General features: G+C 51.2%; 1 protein-coding gene across 1 annotated transcript in view; it reads right to left on the reverse strand.

Annotated features, from left to right (window-relative positions):
• Positions 1-18,790, reverse strand: part of KIF6 (kinesin family member 6) — a 437,260-nt gene that overhangs the window by 10,484 nt on the left and 407,986 nt on the right. The window contains exons 17-20 of the mRNA XM_068961022.1: positions 14,180-14,264; positions 12,884-13,019; positions 8,094-8,191; positions 191-280 (exon numbers count right to left, since the gene is read on the reverse strand). Coding sequence (XP_068817123.1) covers positions 191-280; positions 8,094-8,191; positions 12,884-13,019; positions 14,180-14,264 — 409 coding nt within the window. The remainder of the gene's footprint in view (positions 1-190; positions 281-8,093; positions 8,192-12,883; positions 13,020-14,179; positions 14,265-18,790) is intronic.

Here is an 18,790-nt window from a genome sequence, read left to right on the forward strand (position 1 = left end):
GGGAGTTGGCATCTGTGAGAGATTCCAGGGAATTCCTGGGGTGCCAGAGTGGAGGCCTGCCCTGGGCTCCGTCTGTGAGGCCACTGCACTGAGGGGCTGCTGGGGTTGAGAGAAGCCAACTGGTGGTTTCAGCCCACTGCACCCATGGCAGGGCTGTCGCGGGAGTCAGAGGGGGAAGAAGGCCACAGACCTGTCCTCCGTGGGGGCACCAGGGCTGCTCTGCTCCAGGCTGTGCAGGAGGGGGCCAGGCGAGGGCAGGATCCTCCTGGCATACACATCGCTGTAAAGACAGATCAACAGGAGAAAAACGTATGGAAGGAGGTTTGCAGACAAGAAATCTAGAGTTTATAGTTCGGAGCTGTATGGATTGATTGAGAGTTTGTGCCTCCCGAAAACTCATATGTGGGAATTGATTCCCCAGCGTGATGGTATCTGGAGGTGGGGCCCTTGTAAGGTAACTTGTTTGGATGAGATCATGAGGGTGGAGTCCCCAGCATAGGATTGGTGCCCTTATAAGAAGAGGAAGAGAAAGAAAGCAGAGCTGTCCCTCTGCTGTGTGTGGTTTCTCTTATGGCAGCCCAATCTGACAGAAGCCAAGACTTCTGTTACGGATGATAGTCAATCCGTTCAAGCTGCTATAACAGAATGCCATGAATGGGATGGCTTTGACTACAGGAATTCATTTCTCACTGTTCTGGAGGCTGGAGTTCTGAGGTCAAGAGGTCTGCAAGGTCAGGTCAAGACTGCCGAATTCTTGTGTCCTCACATGGTAGAGAGAGAGAGCTCTCTGGCCTGTTTTCATCGGGGCACAAATCCTCTTCATGAGAGCCCCGCCTTCATGACCTAAAGACTCATCTCCAAATACAATCACTTTGGAGGTCAGATGTCAACTTACGAATTTTTGGAGGACACATGCAGTTTATAACATTCTGCCCCTGACCCCACTCCCCCCAGTTTATGTCCTTCTCATGTGAAATACATTCGTTTCACTCCACCAGCCCCCGGCTTGTGCCAGCATCAACACTAAATCTCACCCACTGAGGTATCATCTAAATCAGATATGGGTGAGACTCAAAGAAGGATTCATCCTAAGGCAAAAATCCCTTGTTGGCTGTGAACCTGTGAGACCTGACAAGGTATGTGCTTCCAAAATGCAATGATGGGACAAAGCATAAGACAGACATTCCCATCCATTTTACCTTTTTCCTTCCAAAAGGGAGAAAGAGGAGAGAGGAAGGGGGTGACAGGTCCCACGCAAACCCAAAGCCTACAATGCAAACATCACGGGATCTCAAGGTCTGAAAGGTCTTGACACTGTTTGGCTTGATGCTCTCTCTACCCTCCAGACCCACTAGGGGTGAAGGTCCTGTCTTCCGGACCCATGGGTGGAGGTCCTTCATGGTTCTGCTAAGCGGCCCCACCTCCACATCTTTGGGCAGAGGCTGTGTGGCTTGTTGAAAGCAAGGCTATGCGACCCGCGCCCCCACCTACCCCCCACCCCCACCCCCCCGCCGCCTTTTGAAACAGACGAGGCAGTTGTGATGATCTGTGAATTGCCTCTGTGCTCATTCTTTCCTTGACCTAAAGGCTACTGCCCATTCACATCGGATTAGCTCTATAGTCTGTCCTGTGAGATCGGAGAGGTCCACCAGCCTTCCTTTCTTCCTCTCATCTCCTCCCCTTCAGTTCAGTCTCACAGTTTTCCCTCTAGGAAGGCTGATGAAGCCTGGAATCCACACCCACACTGGTCTCCCAGCGTTCTCGTCTGAAACATTTCCTCGGTTTTTGCAATAGGAATAGGCTGAGAATTTTCCAAATCTTTACATTCTAGTTCCTTTGTGCTTAATATTTCCATCTTCAAATCATTTCTCTCTTCTTCGATCTCAGCAGTCAGAAAGGGCCAGGGCCTCTCCTGCAACTCTTTGCTTAGAGATCTCCTCAGCTAAACATCTGGTTTTGTCACTTGCAAATTATTCCTTCTACAAAAGGCCAGAACGTGAACGTAGTTCAGTCAAGTTCTTTGCCACTTTAGAACAAGATCACCTTTTCTTCAGTGTTCAGTAGCGTGCTCCTCGTTTCTGAGACCTCACCAGAATGGTCTTTACCATCCTTATTTCTAACGTTCTCTATATGGTTATTTTTTATTCTTTCAGAAGATGGACATGTTCTCCTCAGCTCTCCTCTTTCCTATCTTTCTTTCTTTCTTTTCTTGGCTGCACTCCGTCTTCAGTTGGGTGCTCGGGCTTAGTCGCCCCACAGCATGGGAAATCTTAGCTCCCAGACCAGGGATTGAACCCACATCCCTTGCGTTGGAAGGCAGATTTTTAACCACTGGACCACCAGCAAAGTCCCTCCTCTTTCCTTTCTGAGCCCTCACCAGAACTGCCTTTGAAAGTCCATTCGTGATGATCCTAGTGTCTTACAGCACGAGCTTCCAAACTCTTCCAAGCTTCTACTCGTGACTTGCTTCCAAGCTGCTGCTGCATTTCTAGGTATTTGTTACGGTAACACCCTACGTCTTGTACTAATTTCTGACTCAGTCAGTTTGGGCTGCTATAGCAAAGCACCATAGACCAAACGGCTCGTAAACAATGGAAATTCATCATTTCTCTTGGCTTTGGGGCTGCGTGTCCGAGGTCAGGTGCTTGGCATGGTTGTGTTCTGGTGAGAGCCTTCTTCTGGGTTTCAGACTGCTGACTTCTTGTGCTTTCACGAGGTAGAAAGAGAGAGAGAGAGCTAGTTCTCTGAACCTTTTTCTTTTTAAGATTTTTTTTTTTTTTGATGTGGACCAGTTTAAAAGTCTTTATTGGTTACAATAGTGTTTCTGCTTTATGTTTGGTTTCTGGGTCCCAAGGCATTTGGGATCCTAGCTCCCTGACGAGGGGTCGAATCCACGCAGCCTGCGTTGGAAGGCCAGGTCCTAAGCACCAGACCAGGAGGGAAGGCCCTGGACTCCTCTTACAAGGCATAATCCCATTTTTGAGGGCCTCACCCTCATGGCCAAATTACCTCCCAAAGGCCCCATCTCTTAATGCCATCTCACTGGGGATTAGCGTGTGATATGAATTTGGCGGGGGCACAAACATTCAGTCTATAATAGATGTTTACTCGTTAATTCTCATTGTCAGAGCATTGCATGTACCGCTGTGGACGCTGAACAAAGGCAACAATGATCACAGCTGTCATTTACAGACACCGGCTACACACAGGTCCTGGGAGGGTGCTCAGCAAACATCACCCCACTTAATCCTCTCGATAGCCTCCTCATCCCCATTATATAGTTGAGAAAAGCTGAGGCTTAGGAAGGTTAAAGAGATTCTAAAAGTCACCCAGCTGGTAAGTGGCAGCATCTGGATTTAATCACAACTCCGTGAAGCTTCAGAACTTGAGCTTTGCTTCCATTTTTGGCTGTGCTGGGCCTTCGTTGCTGTGTGTGGGCTTTCTCTAGTTGGGGTGAGCAGGGGCTCCTCTCCGGGTGTGGTACGCAGGCTTCTCATCGCAGTGGCTTCTTTGCTATGGAGCACTCGGCTCCAGGCAGGAGGGCTCGGCCAGCAGTCGTGGTTCCCGGGCTCTAGACTACAGGCTCAGTAGTTGCGGCACACGGGCTTAGTTGCCCTGCAGCATATGGGACCTTCCCGGCCTAGGGATCAAACCAGTGTCTCCTGCATTGGCAGGTGGAGTCCCAGCCACTTGTGCTTTATTAACCAGACTCAACTCTGGCATTCTGAGGACACATGTGAGACACACGGCTCGTTCCTGGCCACGTGGACCATCCTGGATGGCCCTGATTGACCGGCTCTGTGCTCCCTGAGTCAGGAGTCAGAGCCAGCAGCTCCTCAGATGCAGCTCTGCACGCTTGATGGATGCGGGCTCCTTGCCTTGGACCCTGGTTGGCAGACAGTGGGAACCAGCAGCACCCCAAGGAGGTGAAGAGATAAGCTGTCCGGAATGGCAGTGACGTGAGAGATCCCCTCCCTTGCTTTACGACGTCCTGCCTAGACCACAGAGTCAGAGCAGAATGAGGCCTGCAGAGTCACCTGGCCATCGCCCTCCTTTTCCTGACGGGGACTCGCAGGACGATTGGCAGTAGGGTTAGAGACAGGGCCCCTGGCTTTGCCCAGCCCACGTCATCAGCCCCAGGCTCTCCATGGGCCCGACAAGCTGCTGTTCCAGCCTTGAGCACTGGTTCCTCCCCAGCCCCAGCCTTCTCCCTTCTCCGTCTCAGCCAGCGGCAGGGTCTCTTACCCTGGGCCTGCATCTACTGGCTCAGGACTGTGGGTCCTACAAACAGGAAAGGAAGCAGAGCCTAGGATTCTTTTTTTCACCCCCAGCATCTCAGAGACTGCACTGAGTCTGAGAGAGCGGGGTAACTGTGCTGTTTGGCCAGGGCTGGTGCAGGACCAGAGGTGGCCGCAAGGTGGCAGGCTCTGCACGCCTTTCTTTGGAGAACAGAGGCCGGCTTCCAGAGCTCCTTCTGAACAGTATCTGGGTGCAGCCTCAACACGGGAGGGAGAAAGGGCTTTCCATCCTGCAGCTGCTGCGATGACACCAGGCCGAGGTCAGTTTGGAGACTGTAGCAAGTCTTGCAAGATCCAGCCATTGGCACGCAAATGGCTCAGGAACTCAATGGTTTCCCAGATGAGATCCTGGAGAATGCTCACAGGTGCCAGCTGCTGAGAGTTGGGGGTGGGCGCAAGAGAGCGGAGCTGGACCTGGCAGGGTAGAGGGCGTGACCACACCAGAGCAGAGGGGGCATCCAGCATCCTCTGTGGGGGCCCAACCGCCCAGCCCGTTACCTCCAGCAGCTCATGCAGGAGGATGGTGCACTATGGAGGCCATAGCTCCAGGATGGGGGTGGGGGGCTGTGGGGTGGTTGGGGGGGAGGGATGGGGGTGGGTGGAGGGGAAGGACTCCTCCAGTCCCGAGGCTTCAGGAGTGTCCCAGGATGCCACCGCCTCTGAACCCTCAGGGTCATACCGCAGTGAACTTTGTCCTCTCTCCTGACCCTCCAGCCTTTGACAGTGAATTCATTTCTCACGCAGATGTGCCTTCTTGGAGAGACAGCAGGCCAGCCATCAGAGCTGATTATCTCTTTCTTCATAAGGATTAATTAGTATTATTAATAATGATCAGGCCTCCTGGGTTGCCCATCAGAGTGCTGTGAATTTAGTGTGACTGGTCCCTGGGGAAGGGATGAAGTCAGGCTTCTGTCAGAGCCTGAGAAGCAGAGGACCAGCCCCTGGGCTGCGGAGGGCCCATCAGGAGGAGCGGCCTCTCTGGGGCTCCGGGGAGACCAGCAGCTGGACTCCCGCTCTCCCGCTCCGGCAGCTTTCAACACTGAAAGCTGGGACACTCGTCTGTTCGTGGAAGGATAGCGACAGAGGGACCCGGGCACAGCTTATGGATGAGACAAGGCCATCCCAAAGGGGGATGCTGGCTTGCTCGAGGGCCCATAGCTCAGGAGAGCACCCTGGGTGAAAGTTTAAACTGAGGGGACTCCTTGCAGGGAACCCACGGTGAGCTTCGAGATCCAAGGCTCTGAACCTCAAGGTTTAGGATCCATGGTAAGCACACCCAGGGATCACTTTGGGATGGGTGTGTGCATACTCAGTTGCTTCAGCCGTGTCTGACTCCTTGCGACCCCATGGACTATAGCCTGTCAGGCTCCTCTGTCCATGGGATTCTCCAGGCAAGAGTACTGGAGTGGGTTGCCATGTCCTCCTCCAGGGGACCTTCCCCACCCAGGGATCGAACCTGGGTCTCTTACCTCTCCTGCACTGGCAGGTGGGTTCTTTACCACTTGCACAACCTGGGAAGCCCTAAACTTGGGATACCCAAGGAATATCCTGGAAGGCCAAGGCCAGATGGGCCATTCTTCTCAGACAAGGCAGAGGCCGGGGGAGGGTTCAAACAGTTTCCCGAGGAGATCCTAGGAGGCTTGCCCAGAGGCCGGGTCGTAGACCCAGTCCAGGGTGGACACTCTCTTAGAGGAGCTGGCGGTGGGTGGACACAGGGACAAGCAATGGCGAGTTGCCTGGGTGGAGGGGGAGGAGGGGCAGAAGCATGGGGAGGAAGGTGAGAAGAGGGAGGAAAAGAGTGTAGGATGGGGGAGGTCAGGGAAGGCGAGGAAGGGAGGGGAGGAGGGGAGGAAGGGAGGGAAGCAGTGAGCAGGAGGGAGGAGGCAGGGGGCAGTGGGAAGGACAAAGAGCTGCCAGCATGGAGCCTGGAGTAGGGCTGAAACTGCAGCTCTTTCCATTGTTTGTTTGGCTTTTTGTTTTTGGCCACAGCTCTTGTTAATCTCAGAATTCAGAGCATCACAGCAATGAATGGTGTTGCCGTTTCTCCATATCCTCGCCGGCATTCGGTGGTATCTGTTTCATACATTTTATTCTAGCCATTCTTACAGGTGTGCAGTGATATCTGCTTGTTCCTTTAATGGTAATTTGCAATGATCTATGATGCATCCTGTCATACAGTTACTTGCCATCTGTATATCTTCTTTGGTGAGTGGCTGTTCAGATCTTTTGCTGACATATATATATATATATAAATGTCATATACATATATATATATCAAACATTTTCTCCTAGTCCGTAGTTTATCTTTTCATTCTCTTAGTCTTTCATAGAGCAGCATTTTTTCATATTTATAAGGTCAAACTTCTCAATTTTTTTTTTTCTGTTGTGGGATCTAAACCGCCTTTTAAAACACCAGGGTAACCAAAGAAGACACACCTTGCCGGCTATTAGCCTGGGGCTTAAGAACTCACATTGGCCCAGGTTTCCTAAAGCTGGAATACAAGCCGAAGTGCTGGCCCTGAGGACCAGCTTAGGGGGTGTGAAGTCCAGAGAAAATGTCAGCGAGTTGGTGGACGGCTCAGTGGTTGGCTGCTTTAAGAACAGGTTTAAATTTTTTAAAAATTAAAAAAAAATTTTTTTTTGGCCACACCACTCAGCATGTGGTATCTTAGGTCCCTAAACATGGGGTATTGAACCCATACCCCCTAGAGTATAGCAGCCTGGTGTCTTAACCACGGGAGCAGGGAAAGTGTAGGTTTAGATTTAAAGAGAAGTTGCTAAGCTAGTACAGAGTTCCCATGTACCCCACTTCCCATTTCCCTTATTGTGCAATCTCACATTCAAGTGAGGCACATTTGTTGCAATGCTGATACATTGTTATTAACTATAGTCCTCTTGTTATTTGGATTTTCTGAATTGTCCTTATCCAGTCCCCAGCCAGGACAGCACATTCCATTTGGCCATCACATCTCCTCGGGCTCCTCTTGTCTGTGACAGTTTCTCAGAGTTTTCTTGCCTTTGATGCCCTTGGGCAGGTATTTTGTTGAATGCCCCTCAACGGGGACTTGTCTGACCTTTTCCTCATGATTCAATGGGCATTATGGGTTTTTGAAAAGAAGACCAGGAGGCAAAGTGCCGTTCTCTTCACAGCACTGAGGACGCTGTCCGGCAACCCCATTCCTACCCCCTTTAAAAAGCTCTGTTTCACATTCTAGCGTGAGAGCTTGGCTCCCATTCAGACCCAGTCAAGGATCGGGCCCTGGTGGCAGAGGCTGAGGCCCCGCTCCTGCTGGCCTGGCCACGACGCTAGCCGGCCTGTCTGAGGGATGGAGGCTGCATGAGGCAGGTGTCGTCTCCACCAGCTGCTCTGTGCCCCCTCCTGAGCCTGGGCAAGGGCACAGTCATCTGCCAGAGCTCCCTGGGTCCTGGCAGGCCGACTCCCCGCTGCCTTCCACCAACATCCCCCCCCCCAGGTCACCCCTCCTTCTCCCCTCTGCCAATTGTTCCTTCCTACCCGGGGTGGGACTGTGTCCACGGTCTGGCCAGGTTGCTCTTCTTGTCACTGTGGCAGCAGGTCCCCTGGCTGTCGGAGTCAGAGGGACAGGGCTGGGGGTGGGGAGGTTCTCCCACAAGCCTTGGTGAGAGCCACTGGCTTGAGTATCTCCAACTAATTTAACAGTACAAGTCACTCGTTTTCCTGGGTCACGCAGCCTACAGAGAGACTTTTAGAGCAGCAAGACTGGGTTGGGCGAGAGAGGTGGGGCATCCCAACCTGTTGCAGGCTTCCCCCCTTACCTTTTGTTAGAAAGAAGCTGGGACCTTTCGTGCTGGGCTTCTGACATCTGGGGAAAGGGCTTCACGTGATTCGATGGAGTCACTGCTGGGGAGTTTACCTGCTGGTCCGGGAGAAAGTTGCGCAGTGTAAGTGTGAATCTAATGACATGGGAAACTGTCTCTGATGTATTTCTCAAGGGAAAAGAACTAGCTGTAAAAGTTGGAATATACAACATGTATGGGGAAGAAGCTAGATCTAGGTGTGGGCATGGCGCATGCTGATGGGTGTGGAAACATGCTCTCTGGACAGCAGGCTAAGGGGTGATGTTGGATTCATTCTGTGTGCTTTTCTCTGTTTTCTGAGTTCTCCAAATTGAGCCTGCATAACTTTTTAAAAAATACAATTTAAAAAAATTATTTATTTTTGGCTGTGCTGGTTCTTCTTTACTGCCAGGGCCTTGTCTCCAGCCGCGGGGCGCAGCCTTCTCACTGCGCTGGCCTCTCTTGTTGCGGAGCACAGGCTCTGTCTGGGGCACGAGGGCTTCGAGAGCTGTGGCTTCCGGGCTCTGGAGCACACAGCCTGTGTTACTTCCCGAAGCTAAGAAAAGATGTGTCTACAATGTGATCTGACAGTGCTCCTGAAGTCCTTTCAGCTTTGCCTTCCCTTGTCGCAGAGATGCAAGAAGAGATAAGAAAGCCTTCTTCAGCAATCAATGCAAAGAAATAGAGGAAAACAACAGAATGGGAAAAACTAGAGATCTCTTCAAGAAAATTAGAGATACCAAGGGAACATTTCATGCAAAGATGGGCTCGATAAAGGACAGAAATGGTGTGGACCTAACAGAAGCAGATGTTAAGAAGAGGTGGCAAGAATACACAGAAGAACTGTACAAAAAGGATCTTCGCGACCTGGATAATCACAATGGTGTGATCACTTATCTAGAGCCAGACATCCTGGAACGTGAAGTCAAGTGGGCCTTAGAAAGCATCACTACAAACAAAGCTAGTGGAGGTGATGGAATTCCAGTAGAGCTATTTCAAATCCTCAAAGATGATGCTGTGAAAGTGTTGCACTCAATATGCCAGCAAATTTGGAAAACTCAGCAGTGGCCACAGGACTGGAAAAGGTCAGTTTTCATTCCAATCCCAAAGAAAGGCAATGCCAAAGAACGCTCAAACTACCACACAATTGCACTCATCTCATATGCTATTAAAGTAATGCTCAAAATTCTCCAAGCCAGGCTTCAGCAATACATGAACTGTGAACTCCCTGATGTTCAAGCTGGTTTTAGAAAAGGCAGAGGAACCAGAGATCAAATTGCCAACATCCGCTGGGTCATGGAAAAAGCAAGAGAGTTCCAGAAAAACATCTATTTCTGCTTTATTGACTATGCCAAAGCCTTTGACTGTGTGGATCATAATAAACTGTGGAAAATTCTGAAAGAGATGGGAATACCAGACCACCTAACCTGCCTGTTGAGAAATCTGTATGTAGGCCAGGAAGCAACAGTTAGAACTGGACATGGAACAACAGACTGGTTCCAAATAGGAAAAGGAGTAAGTCAAGGCTGTATATTGTCACCCTGCTTATTTAACTTATATGCAGAGTACATCATGAGAAATACTGGGCTGGAAGAAGCACAAGCTGGAATCAAGATTTCTGGGAGAAATATCAATAACCTCAGATATGCAGACGATACCATCCTTATGGCAGAAAGTGAAGAGGAACTAAAAAGCCTCTTGATGAAAGTAAAAGAGGAGAGTGAAAAAGCTGGCTTCAAGCTCAACATTCAGAAAACGAAGATCATGGCATCTGGTCCCATCACTTCATGGGAAATAGATGGGGAAACAGTGGAAACAGTGTCAGACTTTATTTTTTTGGGCTCCAAAATCACTGCAGATGGTGATTGCAGCCATGAAATTAAAAGACGCTTACTCCTTGGAGGAAAAGTTATGACCAACCTAGATAGCATATTCAAAAGCAGAGACATTACTTTGCCGACTAAGGTCTGTCTAGTCAAGGCTATGGTTTTTCCAGTAGTCATGTATGGATGTGAGAGTTGGACTGTGAAGAAGGCTGAGCACCGAAGAATTGATGCTTTTGAACTGTGGTGGTGGAGAAGACTCTTGAGAGTCCCTTGGACTGTAAGGAGATCCAATCAGTCCATTCTAAAGGAGATCAACCTGGGGATTTATTTGGAAGGAATGATGCTAAAGCTGAAGCTCCAGTACTTTGGCCACCTCATGCGAAGAGTTGACTCATTGGAAAAGACTCTGATGCTGGGAGGGATTGGGGGCAGGAGGAGAAGGGGACGACCGAGGATGAGATGGCTGGATGGCATCACTGACTCGATGGACGTGACTCTGAGTGAACTCTGGGAGTTGGTGATGGACAGGGAGGCCTGGTGTGCTGCGATTCATGGGGTCGCAAAGAGTCGGACACGACTGAGCGACTGAACTGAACTGAACTGAACTGAACTGAGAGTCAGGGGTGATGCGCTCAGCACTGTATGTGGGGGCAGCCGGGCCAGCGTCCTAGATACCTTGTGTGTCTCCACACAGGTCTCCAGAGCAGCAATTAAACCTCAGCTGACCCGGGTCTTAGCAGAACGCCCCCCCCACCCTGATTCTCCCAGAACAGGAGGGCGTGGGAGGCTGGTGAGCAGCCACTTCCCCTGTGCCTCGCCGTCTCGCTCGGAGACCGTCGAGGGGCAGCTTCTCATCACCTCCAGCATTCTGATGAGGCTTACGGCTTCCTGCCCATCCTACTCAGGCTTCTTCCTCAGGCTATGAAAAGGTGTCGTGGCTGCATGGAGCTGACTCCCCAGCTACACGAGACCCATTGCCCCTGCTGTGGTCACCTGGTCCCTTCTGCTTCTGGGACCTCCTGCAGGGTGGAAGGCCCCTGCAGCGACACCGTGGCTAGCCTGGCTTTCACTGACCACGTGAGTAATAAACGGTCTGAAGCCACCAGCCTCGACGGGACTCTTCCTGGTTCACACAGAATGACCTACACAACTGTCCCGCGGCCAGATGCCCGTGGGCACCAGCAGGGGCTAACGGCCTCACCCACTGATGCCCTCATGAGGGAGGCTTCCTAACTAGAGAACAGACAGAACCCAAGGGGTACTGTGAGTGTGACCGGGAACCAGGGACATCTTTATCCTTCCTAACTTCCACCTGAAATTTAACATTTCTTTCAGTGATTAAATGTCGACAACAAACCACAGTAGTATGGGTGGTACCAGTGAATCTGTAACCAGTAGAGATTACGGTTATTTTCAGATCACATTACAGTTGGTGCAGAAATCTTGAAATATCTGTGTTCTACTTTGAAATTTTGGTAAGTATGGAACACTCCCCCAGATCTTACTAATTTGTGCATTTGTAAAACACCATACATATTATTATACCATAACTTTGCTGTTAAAATATTGCAATAACTGTACTTCCGTCTCATTGGTTTTATTTATCATTGTGTGTATTTAATTTTATCCAAATAGGCTTCTGCACTGTCTGGTCACAGGTGGCAGGAACATACGGGTTATGGCTTGGTTGTGTCTTTGGGAAAATATCTTCCGCGCCTCTCAGCTTCCTCATCCTTAAAATGAAGTGAGCAGCCTGTGAGATGACCTTGAAGGGTTCTACCAGCCCCACGAGAGGTAGGATTATGTGTCTGTCATCTCCTTTGTTCCACACACCTGAGGGGAAGTCACATGGGGGCGGTTGGAACTGGGGGTTTGTACTAACATTTCTTAACAGGTTATTCTAGCCTTTATGATATCATAGAGTACTTCTAGGAATTTGTCTAGGAAATATGCAAAAACGTTTCTTCAAATACGTTTCCAGGGAACCAGTCCCCAAACAACCTAAACATTAAACAACAGGATATTAAATATATTAAAACAGATCCATATGCTTGAACAGCGAGGGCCTTGGAATGATGTCATGGAATAATAACATGGAAGAGGTGGCAGGCTGGACAACTAGGTAGAAACAAAGGCATCTGTAATACTCCGAGACTAATACGGGCATTTCCCTGGTGGTCCAGTGGTTAAGAATCCGCCTTGCAGTGCAGGGTACACGGGTTCAATCCCTGGCCGGGGAACTAAGATCCCACGTGCCGTGGAGAAACTAAACCCACACACTATAGCTACTGAACCTGTGCAGCACAACTAGAGAGTCCGTGCGCAACAGCCAAGACCCCTCGGGTTGCAATTAAGACCCGGCACAGCCAAATAAAGACATTCATATTAAAAAAGAAGGAAGATTTCTTTCTTAAAAAAAGACTAATATGATTCTATTTTTATAAAAGCATGTGGATGTATATGCATAAAAATATAAAATAATATAATCCAACATGTTATATCGATTATCCTTAAGTGGTGGGATTATGGTAATTTTACCTTGCATCTATGTTTGTAACATATATAAAATATATATATTATAACTGTAATAAAGAACAATCAAGTGTTGTCACTCCATCACAGGAAGCAACGGTGGCAAATCCCCTGGCTTTTGGGGAGCTGTGCACACCTCCACCCCCACCCCCACCTTTCCCTGGGTCAGGCACTAGCGAAGGAACAGTGAGACCCAGACCACTCACGTTCCTTCTTACTACTGAGCACTCACTTCAGGAGGCAGGGGCTGAGAGTGCGTTTGGTGTGGGTCAAGGCCCCTCATTCTTTTCCCTCTGCACGCCACCCCCCAGGGGAGGGCTGCATGTTCAGCCCCTCCCTGGCTGCCTGCCAGTCCCCAGGCTGCAAGAGGAGGGTGGACTCTGGGGCAGCGAGGGGCACAGCGGCCAGTACCTGCAGGCTGGTTGCCTCCTTGGCCCACCAGGCTTCAAACTCTTTCTGCAGCTTCACCTTAGCTTTGTCCATGAGCAGCTGCAAATGCTCTATCTCCACCTTCAGGGCCTTCAGGCGTGCGAACATCGTTTTATATCTACAGTGGAATCAGAGAAGGGGGAGGGAGGGAGGGTTTGAGACCAGGGCGAGCCTCAGAAGCCCGGCAGAATGGCCGTGGTGCCTGAGGCCAGTGCACTGTGCTGGTGTGTGAGCCCAGAGCCAGGCATTTCTGTCCAGAGGGCCATGGGCTCCCCTAGAAGGCTGGCTATCATTACTGGGCACTGAGGGGCAGGCGTTGCCATAGCCACTTGCTGTCTACAGACTCATTCAGTCCTCTTCACCACCCTAGGACGAAGGTGCTGTTATAACCATCTCCCCATCACGGGTCTGGAACCTGAAACATGGAGAGGTTAAGGAACTTGGTCCTTAGCACAGAGCTAATAAACACAGGGGCCAGGGTTTGAACCCAGGTCATCCGGGGATGAGGGTAGGGTGAGAGGGTCCACTTGGGGTACATGCCTAGCCAGCTCAGGGGTAGGTGGCTTGGGTAGCAATGACATCATTGCCCCCTGTGAGCAAGAAAAGTTTCTTATTTGGTTTCCCACAAGCAAATCTCTCCAGGGCAGAGAAGATAGCCAACCTCTCTGCTGAATGCCTAAATGAAGAAATGAACCGAGATGCTTGATCAGTAAGGACCACAGGACTGTTTATGCTTGAGGCTCCCGGCTCTGCAGGTTAAATCATTCTGGGGCCCTCAGTGGCTGCAGGAGGGTCTGACGTTCTCCGTCACCCTGCAGGTACCGAGGCTCAGGAGAGGAGCGAGGCTGAGGCCCTCTATGGTCATACTCCCGGGCTCCCCTAGAGGGCAGCAGCAGACAAGACTAGCTCCTTCCGGGGCTGCAGCCCGGGCCCCAGGCTGCAGAGGCTGCATGGCGCAGATGGCGACCAGCTCTCCCTGCCCGAGCCAGGGATCCTGGCTCTGGAGCCTGGCTGGGCCTTCTATTCCCCACTCCAGCCTCACCCTGCCACGGCTGGCTTCCTGCACCTCACGACTGCCTGCTGAAAGGTGGCGCCTCCTCCAGCTAATTTAAGACCCACTTCTCAGAGGAGCTGCAGGGCTGGGTCGGCGGGGTAGGGGGTGGTGGCCCCCTGCCCTGCCCCACAGCTCCAGGTGGTCCCGAGGGTCCTCTAGGGGTAGGGGTGGTGGTGGGGGTGGGGGGCAGGGATCAAGGTGTGTGCGGCGAAAGGAAGGGGCACCTTCTCTTCTCTTCCTCCAGCTGTGATCGCAGCTTCTCTTCCAGCTGGTCTGGCATCGAGGTCACGGGGGTGTTTTCTGAGATACCTGGAGAAGGGAGATGCTGATAGCTCACTCCAGCGAGGAAGAAAGGGTAAGTGTGATGCTCAGAGCAGATGATAGAGTCCTCGTGCCTCCCAAGGTGAGAGGAGACCCTGTGAGTCCCCGCAGGGTCTCTGGATGGGAGCTTGCTTCACCCGCCTCCTCTGGGTGGCAGCCTCTGCTCGGCCGAAAGGCCCCCGAGGAGGCTTCCGTGATCATGCTCTGGGCATAAATCCACAGTCCAAAGCCTGTCACTGGAAGGCAGTTCTTCCTTATGTCACACTCAGTCCTTTCCCCATGGGCTTCCCTCATTCCTTCTTGAGTCATCAGTGAAGATGCAAAAGAGCATTCCCCCCTCTTTTGATACAGAGCCCTTTGTAAACAATGAAGGCATCACTAAAATGGCTCACGTCTCACTTTGCACCACCTAAGGTGCCGAATTCTCCAGCCTTAAACCATGTGCCCCACTTTTGACTTCCCCCTAAAACACTGCTTCTAAGCCTGATTAACCCAATATGCACCTGGGGCTGAGACCCATGCTCAGATGCCCTGTCCTGCGGGCAGCGTGACAGGACCTGTGCAAGTCCTAGGTGAGGGCTGCTACCCAGACGTGCCAGCCGCTGCTGCTGGTTGCCAGGTTGCCCACTCTGGGTGCTACGGGCTTGTCTGGAGCCTGTCTTTCCATAGCCTGGTTGTTGGGATCTGTCTATCCTCCCAGGAGGCTTTTGGTGGTTGTATGGCATGTCTCACTCAGAAGGCATCTTAGAAGTCACGCAGCCCCACTTTCTGCTCCTTGGACAGAAGTACCATGGGCCAGGTACTTAATGGACATGATCAGACAATTGCTCCCATTTTACAGATAAGGGCATGGAGGTTCAAAGAGGTCAACCTGCCCAAGGCCACACAGCTAACCAGAGCAGCTTGGATCTAAATCCAGGTTTGTTTAGTTGCAAAGGCTTTGGAATCAGAAATTGCTTCGATGATGTTTTTGAGGATGGTCAACTGCTTTCTGCCATGGTATTGCCAGGCATTGGGCTCACTGCTTTGCGTGAGAGCACAATTCATTGAGGGCAGCTCTGTTTCCTCTTTTTTTTTTTTTCCTTTGTGTTTCCTCTTAATTGGAGCTGAGACCTGCCACACTAACTTCTTCTTTTCACCTCAACTTTGGACCTTTGGAGCAGCACAGTACGTCCTCTTTAATCTGAAGATTCTTTAAATATTTTAACAGCAACCACCACAACAAACTGTCACATCTGTCTGGAGCTTTATTCTCAGGCTGACTCTGCCCAGGTCCCTCATCTTAGGGCTCAGTGACATGGTGACCTTCTAACTGATCATAAGTATGGAGTCTGCATCTGGACATCATATTCCAGATAGGTCCAGGAGAGGCAGGGTAGAGGACAGGTTTCCTAGCTTTGAAAAATTCATGTTCAATATCTCTATGGGAGGTGAGTTACAAGCACTGATCATTACTGAGTGTCTCCTATATTCCAGATCCTACCAAGTCCTACTAGGCACTGGGTTAGATGCTCTATTCACCTGATTGCTAATTCTCAAAATAACCCAGCAGGCAGGAGAGGCATTACCAGCTCATTTAAGTTAAGAGTCTGAGGCTCAGGGAGATCAGTAACTAACTCTAAGTCACTCAGCTAACAAGTGGTAGAGCTGGGATTTGAACCCAGTTTCTCCGGTTCTAAAGCGCTAAATGCTTAATACCAGGCAACACCCAGCACTGCTTTTGTGTTTCAGCAGTGTGGACCTTGTCATGATCATGGCAGCTCGTCACTGTCTTCTATTAATCTTGTAGTCGGTTGACACACGTTCCTATTTTTATGAGTGGTTGTCAAAATGCATTCTGTTTCACTGCGACTGTCCTTTGGATCCCAAATGCAACATTTCCCATTTATCAGGGGTTTAGCCTGCTGAGGGATCCTCATTCTGGCATGCCTCTATTCTTTTCCTTTTGGTTGCTTTTTATGTTGCTATCTAACTCACCGACAAATATGCTAAGCGGATTGGGATTCTTTTCTTTATCTGCCGGGCACCTGTGTCTCTCTCCCTTGTTTCAAGGGTCACCTGTTACTTGTTAACTGGCTGAGCAAGAGTCTCACTCCATAGACACCATAGACCTCCCAGCGGAAGTCTGTGCTGTCCCCCAAGCCGGTGCATCTTAGGGGCCCTAATGATCCAGACAGCCCATCCTAGTCGCCGTGGGTCCCCCAGACCCAGGTAGCGCAAGTCCCCGGGGGCAGGGACTGGTCCCTCTGCTCTTCGTTCAGACTCCATGTCCAAGGTGGCCTCAGCGCCCACAGGGCTCATGGGCCCTGTCCTCTCCGGGGAGAGTCAGGCAGTACCTCAACGCCAAGCTGATAACTATGGGACTTGAAATGTGAATATTTCCTTTCCTAACAGTTTCAGCAATGGGCACATGTATCTCTGAGTCTGTTTAAAAAAAAAATAGCTGTGACTCTTCTGCTTCCTTTTAACACTTTTCGACCCAGACCAAGGAACTCCTTGAGGGACACAGTGAAGACCCTGCTCTGGGGGAAGTGAAAGTGTGAAAGTGAAAGCCACTAGGTTGCGTCTGACTCTTTGTGACCCCGTGGACTATACAGTCCATGGAATTCTCTAGGCCGGAATGCTGGAGTGGGTGGCCTTTTCCTTCTCCAGGGGGATCTTCCCAACCCAGGGGTTGAACCCAGGTCTCCCTCACTGCAGGTGGATTCTTCACCAGCTGAGCCACCTGAGGCCAGATCATGCTGGACTCCAAAGGGCCTGGTGGGGACGTTGGCTTTGTGGGAACTGAGAGGCTGGGGGCTGCTGAGGAGAGGCAATGGCGTGATCTGTTCCTTTGATGGCCAAGCCAAGCAGTTGATGTGCCGGTTAAGACAAAACTGCTGCGGACAGAATAGTTAATGTGAGGTGGCGCCAGGGTGGTGAAAGGATCTGGGAAAGAAACCTGGGACTCGGGGACTCGGGCAGCCGGAATGAGGGCACAGTGTACCCCAAAGACACAAGCCATCCGTGTTGCCATGGCAACCAAAGGGGCCTCTCTGCCAAAGTGATGTTTGCTGAGTGAAATGCATTGTAACCCCACGAGGAGACGGCCCCTGGCTACTTCTGCTGCTTCCTGAGGCTTGGCTTATCAGCAGTCTCTCAAGAGAAAGAAGGGCTGGGAGCTCAATGGGAACCAGAGAAAGCGGCTGAGCAGGAACAGAGGCAGACGGAGCAAGTAAAGGGCAGTTGGGCTTCATGGGTCTCCATGCCCACTGGGCCTGCGGCCAGCGACAGGGCCTCTGGTCACCTGACAGTCACCTCTTTTCAAGCGCAGGCCCCTGGCTGGGATGGGAGCACAGGAGGTCACAGCCCTGGGGGGCCCAGGAGGTCGCACTGTGGGCAGCCAGCCCCCAAACGACACACGAGCGAAGAAGGAGGGCTTAATTCCAGCGGCCGTGGGTCTGAATGTCACATAGGGAGGAAGCCCCTGAGCCTCACAGAGTAACTGGAACTTCAAGCGGGGCCTGCACGGTCCCGAGGTGACCCTTCCTCTGATGAGTCAGGTGTTTGGGAATCAGCAGCATAAGACAAGAGCAGCACGGGGGGGAAGGCCAGCTTCCTGCGTGTCTGCTCACACCTGGTGTGATTTTGGGGGCACTGGAAAGATCACCTCCCTGCACCCTACACACACACACACCCCCCACAACTCTCCTACAGTCAGTCCATGTCTGAAATGTGTGAATCTCATTTCTTTTGTTCATGGGCGCTTTACCTGGCGTGAACCTGGGGATCACCTAAGGAGCCTGTAAAAGCAAGAGACCGCTGGGCCCAACGCCAGACACACGGCGTTAGGATTTGACGGCGGATGCCCCTATGATTCGACGCTCACCCTTCATTAAGAAACTGCTCAAGGGACTTCTCTGGCAGGCCAGTGGTTAAGATTTCACCTTCCGATGCAGGGCGTGCGGGTTCAACCCCTCCTTAGGGCGCTAAGACCCCACATGCCTTGTGGCCAAAAAGCCAAAAACATAAAACAGAAACAGTATTGTAACAAATTCAATAAAGACTTTTAAAACAGTCCACATCAAAAGAGTGTTAAAAAAAAAAGAAACCGCTCAAGGCTCTATATCCAGTTTCAAGGCAAGTACTTCATGTGGGAGTCACCGAGGATGCCAGACCTGCAGGGGGTTCAGGTAAGATGCTCTACGGGGGCCTGAATAGCAAGTTACCCCCCACCCACCTTCCAGATCTCTGGAAGCCACTGTGGGGCGAAAGGACTCAGGGCTTTGCAGCAAGAAGTCACGGTCTCTGTGGGGCTGGAGCCGCCTGCACTTGGCCCTTGCTGGTGGAGGATAAAATCTGAACACATGGCTCCCTGTGGCTCTTCTATAGTAGCTCCCATAACAGACCAGGAAACTGAGTTCTGACATGGGTAGAGACCTTCCCTGGGTTCACACCACTGGTAAAAGGAGCCGGAGTCAGGACCCTGCTCTGCCTGACTTAAAAGCTGGTGCTTCTTCCTCTGCAAGTGACCT

This window comes from Capricornis sumatraensis, chromosome 22 (assembly GCF_032405125.1).
Source record: "Capricornis sumatraensis isolate serow.1 chromosome 22, serow.2, whole genome shotgun sequence".
NCBI classification, from domain to species: domain Eukaryota; kingdom Metazoa; phylum Chordata; class Mammalia; order Artiodactyla; family Bovidae; genus Capricornis; species Capricornis sumatraensis.